Source organism: Cajanus cajan, chromosome 1, assembly GCF_000230855.2.
Source record: "Cajanus cajan strain Asha chromosome 1, NIPB_CcT2T_4, whole genome shotgun sequence".
In the NCBI taxonomy this organism is placed as follows: Eukaryota; Viridiplantae; Streptophyta; class Magnoliopsida; order Fabales; family Fabaceae; genus Cajanus; species Cajanus cajan.
The window spans coordinates 80,754,886-80,768,327 of NC_138517.1; the positions used below are offsets into that span (position 1 = coordinate 80,754,886).

The 13,442-nt window shown below is 24.8% G+C and overlaps 1 protein-coding gene across 1 annotated transcript; it reads right to left on the minus strand.

Annotated features, from left to right (window-relative positions):
- Positions 1-7,534: 7,534 nt before the first annotated feature.
- LOC109804281 (calcineurin B-like protein 3) lies at positions 7,535-11,013 on the minus strand. The gene is made up of 7 exons (XM_020366086.2): positions 10,890-11,013; positions 10,260-10,342; positions 10,067-10,126; positions 9,680-9,788; positions 9,459-9,511; positions 8,218-8,298; positions 7,535-7,651 (listed from the first exon to the last, which is right to left on the minus strand). The coding sequence occupies exons 1-7, from the start codon at positions 11,011-11,013 to the stop codon at positions 7,535-7,537; spliced, it is 627 nt and encodes a 208-aa protein (XP_020221675.2).
- Positions 11,014-13,442: the final 2,429 nt, after the last annotated feature.

Consider the following 13,442-nt stretch of genomic DNA (forward strand, 5'->3'; position numbering starts at 1 on the left):
CTATCTGGCTATTTTGAATTGTATTTTATATTATACGCCCTAACTCTAGTCAGATTGGAACATTTGTATATATTTATATTCTAGATCCTATATTTATATACTCTTTCTATTCTGTCTAGTGTTTCCGGTGTGCTGCGGTTATGAGTGTGGTGACTTGCCGGGTCGTTACAATAAAAATTATAATATATAACTTAAATAGGCAACAATTGTAAAAATGTAAAGTTTTATAAAATAAATTATATTTTATAGTATATTAATATGCTACCAATATTATTTGTATTAAAATATCAATTATATTACGAATACTAATTTTTATCTAATAGTAAGTATTAGGATGGTAAAGTGGGTCGACCAAAAATTGACAGTGAAGATGGACATTTTAGTTTATCAACTCACTTAATTCACCAATTCGTCAAGTCAAATAACATATTGAAGTGAATTGATTTGTGTTTAATAAAATATTAATTTTTATTTATATTGTAACTTATAATTTGTCCTATTGTTTAAAAATTATTAGTTGTGATTTTGATTGAAAAATAAAAACTCTAATAATTTATAATTTATTATTAGTATTGTAATCTTAAAGTTAAAGAACAAATTTATATCAATTATTAAAAAAATTATTTGTCAATTTAAATTAATAATTTTTTTTTATAATTTTGACAAATTAGCCTATTAGCCCACCACCCCATCCTAATCGAGACAAATCAAAATTTCTAGTCCATTTTTAGCAAGTGGGCCAAAATAGATTAAATTAATCGTTTTCCACCCTAGTATATATACGTGCAACTTTAGTTTTCAGTGAAAGACAATATTTGATTACTTTTTGCTTATATTTAAAAAAATATATTAATTTATTAGTTAAATCATATTATTATATTGTTAAATATAAAGATCATGGATTATTATCTAATTTTTAAATATTTGAATAATTTTTTCTTTTATTTTTACATCTCACATCATCACATTGTGTCACCAATACATCAATATTTGTGTCATTTGACATATCTTTTGCAAAAAATAGAGTTTAATAGAATAGACTAATTATAAAATTACAATAATTAAAGAACAAAAATTATTTAATTAAAATTTAAGTAAAAAAATTGCACAATTATAATATTTAAAAAATTATACATTTTTTTATGAGTAAGAATGTAAATATCAACAAATAGAAAAGGACTGATACCTTAAAACTTAAACACTTAGCATCAACTAAGATGATATGAAATAAGGATGAAAGATACTATTTCAAAATAATGAAATCAACAAGAGTTGATGATGTTTCTTTAACAAAGGTGTTAGCCTAACAATTAGTCTCTATAGGTATGTTGAAATGTGGCCTGTCAATCCTTATCACGAAATTAATTGAAACTAATTGATTTTTATGATTGAACAATCATAACGATAAATAAAAAATAAAAAAACTGTGTTACTACTAGTGATAAAATCTAGAGCCACTTTAGAGTCAGACTTTATAAGATTTATGATCCCTCTCTCCCACACAATTTTCAACTCATGATAGATTCCAAAAGAATTTGGCATGAAGAGAAATTGCACCAAACTTTGTAACTAGTGTGCCATCGGGTCAATCACAAATTACTCTCTCGAAACTAAACACTTCTAAATTATTTAAACTATTGTCATTTGTGTTCAACTTGAGATACCAACCTGTAGAGGGATAATGCATTTAAGTCTAAATAAAAATAAAGTGATAGATTAAAAGGGGTTAACAAATTTCAAAAAGCACTTTCAGTAAACAAAATTAAAATTAAAATTATTGTTATAAAAAAATAATCCTTAAAAATATTTTCGTTCAAAATAATTTGACAAATAAATAAACGTATAAACAAGATGCATTCGAGATTAGGAAGTTAAACAAGGTATTAAGTTAACAATTTTTAGTTAAACCAACTATCCAATAACATTGAAATTAATCGGATATCTTAAGCATGTAATATTTCTAACTTATATGTACAGAGAAAATCTTGTTAGGAGCAAACAACCTCCTATGAGTGCTAATAAATACTACGATAGAGATTAAAATTTGTGGTAACCGACTCAAATATGTAGAAGAAAAACAAGACAAATACAGTGAAACACTAATAAAAAAAACAATAATTTAAAGATTATAAATAAAACATTATAATAATATATCACATAAATTTACTCATAAGAGAAAATATGTAATTAAAAATAATAATTTATATGTATTGTAGTGTAATCTTTTTAAAACAAACATTTTGTAACAGGTTATCTTCACAAAATAACATTATTTTTTTTCTTTAATTTTAACAAGTCCACGAACAGTTGGTGTCTATTTAATAATAAAATAATATTTAAATAAAAAATTTATAAAGTTATATTAATCTTATATATATATATATATATATAATTTAAACATCAAAATGACTTTGTTATAAATAAAAATATTTTTCTATGAAATAGAAATGTTTTTTTTGTTACATAAAAAAATACATATATTTTTTCGAACGTAATATAGACACTAATAACAGTTATGTCTTTGTCAAAAATATAATTACCATAAAACATATGCCGTACTAACTGATTTATTAATTATTTTTTTTAGAATCGTTAACCATTTATTCTCTAACACATTTTTTATTGTTAATTAAATTTATTTTAAAAAATAGAATCACAAATAGAATCCATTAAATGAAAAGTAACCTCACAATTTTATGTTTCTTAACAAATTTTAACAATACTAAAAATGTGTTAAAAATATTACAAAATATTATATAAAAAGGGCAATGTTGGTTTTAGTCTTATAAAACACAATAGTTGTCACACCTACCATATCATATTTTGAAGAAAAAATCCGATATGTTTAAGTAAGAATGAGAATAGTTTATATCTTAAATATATATATTTATGACTTTACTTGTTTAAAATTTGATTTAATTTATTTAATAAAAAATTTAAGTTTAAATTTTTTTAAAAAAATTATTTATAAAAAAATAATCTTGAACTTTTAAAAAAGCATGTCAATAGGGATGAGAATAAGTCAAATCAAACCACACTTTGAAAATACATGTTAAACTTATTCTATAAAATTAATGCTTAATCTTGACTTATTATCTATTATAGATTTTTTTATATAGATTTGATTTATTAACCTAGTTTGCATTAATAATGTTAAATATACTAAAAAAATTAATTTTAAATAAGTCAACAATTGTATTTTTAAATAAACATGCGAGCCTTTTTTTTTAATTTACATGAGAAAATATAGTTTACTCTATTAGTATTAAAAATTTTAAAATAAAAAATTAACATGGACACCGACGTATAATCACACACAAATCAAAGGTAATTTTAGAGGAAAAAACTTTCTAAATATTCTCTATATCACATTTAAAGTATTTTAAATAACCAACAATGAAGCAAAAAAAAATGTAGCTACTAGAGTTTTTATTTTCAATTTTTTGATTTCGTTTGAACAAGGAACATAAAATGTTAAGCGTAGTATAAATGTAAAAAATATTGATAATTTTATTTTTGTATTAAAAATTTATTTATTTAATTATATTGTTAATAATGTAATACACACACACACACATATATATATATATATATATATATATATATATTATTTTTATTATATCATATAGATAAATAGGTTGACATATCATATCAAACAAATTTTTTTATAAGTTTAAGTTTAACTTTTTAAATAAATAGATTGTTTTAAAAGTTTAAGTTTGACCTTTTTATTAAATAGGTTAGACAAGTCAAACTTTAAATACATCAAACTATAAGCTCTTATTTAAGGTCTAATCTATTCTTATCCCTACATGTTGACTCAAGTTTATGGAGTCATTGAAAGTTGTGGGGTTAAGTAGAGAGTTATGGTTAGTTGATTGATTTAGCTTAGAGGGAAAGGTGTTATAAGTTTTCTTAAAAATGGGCAAAGATCCTCATGCTTAATATGCATGACAATGCATCAGTTGTATATATGTGCTATTTTGTTGAATGTATTGAGTGGATTGAAGTTGTATGAGGGGTTTGATTACTCTAATTATTTGTGATGTGTTGGTGCTTATCGTTGTCTTTACTGCTTGTTCCGTAACTAGTACTGGTTATATATGTACATATATGTACGTAAATGTTGTTAAGCTAAAGGTGTAAAAGTGTATGAGTTGCTATATGATAAACGAACGTAATATTGTATGAAGACGATGTATTGTTTGATAACTATGATGAAATTATCTAAGTTGTACGGGTGTTTATGTACTTTAAGTTGTATGACAATACGCGATATGATGTAATGAATGATGTTCCTTTTAAGTTGCTTATGTTGCATGTTGTTGTATGACATTGTTTTTGTATCACAAGCTTACCCTATATTTTTCCTCGTGGTTTTAGAACTATTATGATCATATTTGGTATGAGAACATGATAAGATTAGCGGATTGAGTTGTATTGTTCAATAGTGAGTCATGTTGGAGGTGGTTCTCTTTTGGATGTTATCCTAAGATAACTAAGTTTTGTATAGATGTTTGACTAGCAACTAGGTTTATTGTGTATACATTAATTATTTCTTTTGTATGAAGTATGTATATATGTTCAAAAATAGTTATTTTATTTATTACATATATGACCACTTGCATGAGATTTACTTACTTGTTGCATGATATATTAGATAAATGTTTGATGTTTGTACTTCCGTTTAGTTGTTGCTAAATTGTAGTAAATGTAGTGATCAAATAGGTCATTACACATGTTATGCCTAATTTATTAGCGTATTTAACTATACAATATAATAAGAGTTAATTTACATATTATATTAATCATAATATAATTAAATAAATAAATTTATAATACAAAAATCAAATTATCTATAATTTTTAACATTTTCGCTATATTTAAACGCTTAACATTCTCTGTTCATACGAAATCAAGAAATAAAAAATAAAAATTCTAATAGTTACATTTTCACATGCTATTTACCATCATTTTCATAGTTGATTATTTATAATATTCTAAATAGAATATAGAAAATATTTAGAGTTTTTATATTCTTTTTATAAGATTATCCTAACTATTTCATCACAACTTGTGTGTAAGTGTAATTAGTGTATATAAATGTGTATGAGTTGTCCTTCTTTTGTTAATTTTCAAAATTTAATATTAATAATAATGGAATAAATTATTTTTTATTTCACAAATTAAAAAAAAAACTCACATACATATTTAAAAACAAATTTGTTAGCTTGTTAATCTAAAATATGTTAATAAACTAGACTTAAGTTTTAATTTTTTATAAAGACCTAACCTATATATTTATGATAATTTTTTAGCTTACTAGAATCATTTTAAAGTCATAATAGAAAATATATTTCGATTTAAAGGTTTTTGGCGCTATTTTTGAAACATTAGTTTATTTTATTTGATTATACTTTCATTCTTAATGAAAAAAATTAAGTTCATTTATTGGACATAATAATATTATGATACAAACAAGTCTCACATCGATAAAATAAGAGAAGAAATAATAGTTTATAAAACGCACATATACTTCAATGATTGAGAAATCTTTTGGATGATGATCAAAAGTAAACACTACAACACAAATAATTTTTAGCAACATTTGAAAAATATTGCCAAAGTATTTTTGTAACATTTTAATGATATTGCTAAGATTTTGTTAATTTTATAAAATGAATTAATTTTAATTTAGGTATCACTATCAACTATTATATATTTATATGCCTCCTAAACTCTTAGGACTTCTTTAAGAGAAGATTAAAGACATTCTTAGTTAGTCACCATTAATTATATATAAAATATCAAATTTTATTTATCTTAACTATAACTATGTGATTATATACACTTTTTATGAGTCATTAATCTATTTAATGTGTGACTTTAATTATGGGTAACAATTAGAAATAAGAGAAATATATTTTTTTTACTCAATGTGAGACTTTGATTTTAGAAGTAATTATAGTAACATTTTTTTTATAAATGTTGCAAAATAACCTATATGAAATTTTTTTATTCGATATGAGACTTTGATTTTAAAAATAATTAGAAAGAATAATATTGAAATAAAAAATGTTATTCTATCTATAATGACATTTTTTAAAAAAGTGTTGCAAAATAAATTATTTATTTAATATATGAGTTAATCACCTATACACTGCCAGTGTAAAGTTTTTTTACACTGACAACCAATTATATCTCTTAATTGTGTCATGTCACTATTAAAAGTAAATGTGTTTACAGTGGCATGACACAATTAAGAGATATAATTGGTTATCAATGTAAAAAAAATTTACATTAGCAGTGTATAGGTGATTAACTCTTAATATATAGTAATATTTTAATAAATGTAAACAAAAAAATGTTGCTAAAGAATTAAAATCTAGTAGTAAAAATTGTGAAGACTTAGATTCAAAGTGAATAATATCTTATCATTGTAGAATTATGTATTAAATAATCTTATAAAAATAATTCTTATAAAATATCCTGCAAACAAATATCTTAAAATAACTCTATCCCATAAAAACCTTATTTATTAAAAAAATAAAGCCAAAGTTCAATTAAATGAAAATATAAATAATCCATTTTCAATTTAACCATATATTTCTCACAAAATTTCACCGCTCTCAAGGGAAACAATATCATTCTCGATCAAGACTAGAGAAACTGACATAGATGATGTAGCTACTTCAGGCATCATCAACTTGTGTGTTAAATACAAAACTAGGAAATGTAGTTGTAATATCTCTGCCAAGAAACAATTTGTGAGATATTAGATGCTAGATCTTGATGACAAAACGCTAGTCAATGTTCAATCTAGCTAATGTTGTAACTGTGAAACAAATATATAGATATATTATAAGAGTTTAATTATGGTATACTGATAATGCAATAATCTAATTATATAAATAATAAATTTATTAACTTTTATAATAATTATTTTAAAAGTGACATAAATCATTATTTTTTTTATATTTTTATTAGTTGATTGTGTAACATTTTTTACTCATATCTCTATTAAACTAATGTTACAAATGTTTCCTAAAACAAGATCAAAGTCCACTTTATTTAAATACAACATAGACCAAAATTTTTATTTATAAGTTAACTTATGATGACTATTGACTATTTTTCATTTTTTTATTATTCTTGAGTTTATCATTCTTTTTATTTCAAAATAATATATTGAGTTGTCAGGTCTTTAACAAAATAGAAATAAGCAAATACTTATCTGCAAATAGTTCAAATAACTAGTTTCTGAGATAAGAGTGAATACATAAAGAGGTCACATTAGTTTAGTGGGGGCATGCATAATTTTTCTATAAACCTATTGAATTTATTTAACAAATTTTGGATTGTTTAAGAATTTAAAACTTTTCCTATAAAAAGTATATATGAATAACTTTTATCCTATTTGTGTCATTAAGCCATAATTGTGATATAATAATATAACAGGCTATTTTAACAAACTAACATTCACTTATATTAATATAAACTTACGACATTTGGTGTTATAAGCAAAAAAAGAAACTCACTTAAGATGCTGAAGAGTCATATGTTTTAGAAGGGATGGATGATGCAAGACAAGGTTTCGCCACTCTTCCTTGTCAATCTTCCCATCATGTTTTGTATCAGCTTCCTCAAAAGTCTGAATAGCTCAAGTATTATTAATGATAACTCTATAGAAAATATTATAATATCACAAGAATGACCTAGTATCATCATCAAGTCAAGAAACATAATTTACTAGGCTCACAAGAATATATGGCTAATGAAGCTTTACTTTATTTAGCAGAGAAATTTAGCTCAAATTTGGTTCGTAGATGAGAAAAATGTCTCATAGAGAATACTTAATTGTCTCACTAATCATCGATTACTATTATATAAGACATAATGAAAGACAAATTTATACCACAAAAATAACACATTAGGGAAAGGACAACTACTAACTGCTCCTAAAAGCTATGTATTGGTTATGCGTGCAAATGCAATAAATATAACTGGCATGCTTGATAAAATTGTTTTTACTTCCTTAGATTATATCAAGAAGAATGAAAGGATAATAAATTTCACACACTAACATAAAATAATCAAGCATAAAATGAAACGAGAGAACAAAAAAAAAGAGAAGAAAATATTGATGCTTTAATATACCAGGACTTGTGAATGCAAGATTAGACACACACACAATGAAGTTGTAAGATAAAGAAACACCTTGTCAATGATGGATTCAACCACGTCATCTGGAAGATTCATGCCAGATTCAGCTAGAGTGGCCACCACCATTTGTTTTAACTATACATACAAAGACAATGACCATCGGTGCATATCCACTATATGTTTGTACAAAAAGTGTGTTGGAGCAAACAAACTCCAAGGAAATAATGAAACAAATTACAAAAATTTATCTATGATTCTAAAACATAATTTTTACTTCATTTGAAATTAAGTTATGGGTAAACACTTAAGTTTATGAAAAAAATAGCAATATTTTGATCCTAAATATGATCTTATTTGGAGAAGCTTCTTTATAAGCATTTGTAAGAAAAGAAAATAAAAAAAAAATTAATTGAACTTTCTTTACAAACTAAAATCAACGTATGCATTTAACTTTTATAGAAGCTTCTCGTCTAACATATCGGGGAAACTTAATTTATTTTTCTTTCTATAAATGCTTATAAAGAGTTTATTCAAGTATGGTCAAAATTGGTTATTTTTATTAGAAGAAAAACTATTCAATTGCGAACACATTCCATCCATGTTTCTAACTACATGTCTAACAATACATTATCCAATGCGTCTAGACTATTCTTAATTTGCCATCAACAAGCTTCGACAAGAAATTATGAAAATGTCTCAAAATTATGAAATTCTCTCAATAAGCAATTACTAGAGCTTTAGACAAAGTTGCTCAATATTACAAAAAAAATTGTCACATAGTGACACATACCTTATAGTGATACTATATATGTCACTAAAAATTATTTTTACTCACACAATAACTATAATATTTGTTGGTATATTATTAAAAAATGTAAGTATAGGCTATAGTGACAAACAAAATATGTTATTAAATCTTATTCAAAATCAACACTAAAATTGTATGTAACTATATGTCAAATAGACATATACTTACATATATTATATCTATAGTGACACTTTTTGTATGTCACTATGTGTAACATTTTTTGTAGTGCAAATCTACCTATGAAAACTCTAACAACCTAGAGTCGCTTTAAATTCAAGGCATAGACAAAAGAATTGAATAAATACATGTAATTTTGAGCTTTAGAAAAATGTTACTAGTTATTGATGAGTTAACAACAAATAATTATCTCACACATTGATTGATAAGTAAATATTAGCATAACACTTGGACTATTGAATAGTAGTCCTACATGCTCAGTGATGAAAACCCTATTCATTCAACGTTATATAGGAGAAAATTAAATTACCTCTTGTCTCTGAATAAATCCTTGTTGTCTAAGATCATACAATTGGAACGAAACTTCAAAAAAAAAAAAAAAAAAAGGAAAGTTAGGAACCAACAAGCATATAGATCACTACCCATAACAAATAACTATAATATTCTATAACCACTCTTTCCTTTCTAATCCTTAATAACTTTGTTGGCTATAATATATCTAAAATCCTAATAAATATTAGAGACTCTTACACTCAATCTTATCATCAATTGATGCGTTGGGATGAAAGACAGAGATAGCAATTGCAAACTCTTTGAATTTAAGCATCCCATGATGGTTTTTGTCAAAGGAATCAAATACCTACAAAATTTAAAAATATAAAATCATGAATAGAACAAATGTTTTTCTAAGTGAGATCATATCAGGTGTATGTGATATAATGTCAAAGTAATTGGATCACGAGATCACCCAACCATCCAACTAATAAACAAAAAAAAGGTTAGATAAGGTCGTCATATATATAGGCCATAAAGTAACTTGATGAAATTATGAAATAGGTCATCAAACTATTTTTTTTTTCTTTGAGTGAGAATGTTAATAGAAGTTGTAGACAAAAAATAAGAAATTAAAGCTTTTACCCTATCTGCAAATAAACTCTCTTTCTTGGTTGTCTTGAATAAGGCAAATTGAAATTCTTCCTGCCATATGTAAAATAAGGAACTTATGATTATATAGGTAATGTAGAAATAATTTCATTGTTCAAAGACAAAAAGATAAATATAATTAAAAAAAAAATCATAGAAGCACAAAGTATGAGATGAGATTACTGACCTTAGTAATTACTCCATCATCAATTATTGTACTATTGATCTTCTTGAATAGTTCATACAGTGCTTCAATCTCACTTACACTAACTACATTTAAAATAAAACAAGTAAAATTCAATGTCTTAATAAGAACCTTAATAACTAAAATGTGGTTAAGTTTATGACATCAAGCGAAATTTTTCCAACCAAACGATTTATAGTCATCAAAGGCCTTCAAAATGTCTCCTATAACTATTTTTATTATCTCTCTTTCAGTCGACTAAACTAAAAATTTTAAAATCTTACTCATTTGTTAAACTTTTACCTTTATTTTTATTAACTCATTTGATCCTCAATAATGTGTATAAGACTACTACTTAACACACAAAACTATATAAATTTAAATAATTGTTGCTAAAGCTTTTTAAAAGATCATGAAAACCAAAAGGGTTTTGCATAACTAGATTCGAAGATAATAAAGAAAAATAAGAGAGCAAATAGATGTTGGAAAACTAACAATGATAATTTAAGCAAATTCATTTATCCAATTTATGTTAATTTGGAACAACTATTTAGTAAGAAAAAAACCACTTGTTTGTTGTGAACTAAGGTTCCAAATATCATATAATAGAAAGAAATAAGGGTAATGACATACAAACTGTTTCTCTTGCAATTGCTTCTGGATTTTGCAAACCTTTAGCCTTTTTGGACAAATCAGTATTACAAAATTTTATCACAGCAGTATACAACTGCTTTAATCCATCTAAGCACCACACCATGATTTTTTTTCCCTGATGTCAAAACACTCCATACCTACAATGCCCCCACACAATAAAAAAAAATTAATTAAATGTACAAGTTTAAAGAAAGCGAATCTCTGAATATAATACTAATAAAAATTACAAGTTATTTTTCTTAACTAAAATAACCTAAGTACACAATAAAAACTTATTATGTAATTTTCACATTATCACTTACATTTTTTAATCAAGGCTGTCTTTTCATATGTTCATATGGATATTGGTCAAACGAAAGATAGGAGAGAGGGGAAGCGGGAGGATAGGAGGAACTTCAATTGATTAATGAAAACGAGGTATTTATATAGAACAAAAGACTACTAAGTTGAACATAAATATATGTAGTTGATATAAGATCCTGATATGATATACAAACAAAAAATGTGGGGAAGTAGGTTAAGATATAAAGTATACATGTTTGAATGACATTGAGTTAATAGGTAAGTATTGTTAACAAATCATATAGGTGAATACTTACTATTGAGTGAAAAAGACACAATGTAGAGTTTAAATTGCTTTTCACTTTAGCCCCATCATAAAAGAAAATATTTCTTGTATTTTAATTAATCCTATTTTTTATACGATTTCAAGAATAAAGAAAAAGGAATTCCTTATCAAATTAATACTAGGTTACATAAAAAAAATATTATTGATCCAAAGGGAGAACAACATTAATTCATTCGTAAAGATTGAAAGACATCCATGACATGGTCCTTGATATGTAGGTAAAACTTAAAATAAAAAAAAACACTATAATACTCCTAGCCATTAGTATATAATTTTATCCTAAGCAATAGTCCTTTGCCTAGTCATTGTATTTATGAGTACACTACCAACAGGAATGCAGACAAAAAAGGCACAACAAACAAGTATTGTGGTAAATTCAAATAAAATTGCTAATAAACCAAGCATGAAGTTATGGTATACTAAATTTGACATATCATTAACCATGCAATACCACAATCAATAGGTGAATTCAATGTTGTAATAAAAAATGAAAAATAAATGAAATGTTTTAATCAAAGATTTAATGATAACATACATATAGTTCCCATTATAAAAACTTCATTAACCATTCGCTTTGGAATGCCACCTTTTTACCATCACCATCACGCTCATACTCAAGAATACAATAGGCATGAAAAAGGATAAAAAAAAAAAATATTAAGGATTGACAACTTTAATATTTTCTTTCACGATCTCTGAGGAGTGAGGCCAAAACAAGTATATTACAAAACAACAAATGCATATATAATTGGTATAACTAGAAGCAAATGTTTGCTCAAATCCTGAAATACCAGCCAAAATCAATAGAATCGTTAATGATATAATTTACATTTCATTTAAGAAACTATTGAAGGAAGCTACCAACTACCGTCGTAATGATACGATATGAATTATTGAATATCCAATTATATTCATACAATCTATGAAACAAAAGGAAGAAAATAGGTGATAATGTTTATTGATAAATTAAAACATGTGCATATATACACAGGCATAGTATTTCCATGTTGTACATAGCTAGTTAATAAATTTACAGTTTCACTGCTAAGAAAGATATAACTCTAACAATAAAGAAAACATGTTTATATCAATGTGTTTGGTTTTGGTTACCCATTCTTGACGTGAAATTTTGTGTTACCCAAAAGTTTTTCACTATAACTTTCATGTTTTTACTATTTGGATTGGTTTTCTATGTTCCAAATGCATGTCGGCCAAACACAACTAACAAATGTTATATATCTATCATTACTTGAAAATCATTCTGGACTTGTCAAAACAAATTCACCGAAATCTTCACTTCTTAAGACAAATATTTAAAAACAACAATTATGAAAAGCATAAACATGATCCTAAAGAAACATACACACGTGTTTAATCTCCTAACTAACTAGGCTAAACAATAAGTTAAAAGCAATCATAATTATTGATTAAAACAATAAATTTAAAAACTACTTACAAAATCTAATAAATGAAATATCAAAGTCTTAATGTACAATACAAAATTCACACTTTCTTCTTTACAAACATCAATCAAGACATACAATTTTGTGATACCATACTCGACTCTGAATTGAATATTTGTTAAAATTTCAAAATGACACTTTTGAGAAGTATTAAAAAAAAAAAAAGTAACACGGACCATGCCATATTAAATAGAATATTCTTTTTGATAACTCATTAAACAAAATAAAAAATTAGAGTTTTCAAATTCTCCATATGAATTAAATATAATAAAAAAAGTCTAACAAACAATAGAGAAGAAGTAGTGCAAAAATGGGTAAAAATGGAGTAGTGGAGGTTTACCTTTCAGAAAAACCAAAGAAGGGAGAAGGGGTGAACATATTTTTGTATGTTATTTAGCATTAAACTAAAAATGAGGAAGAATTTTATTTTTGTATTTATAT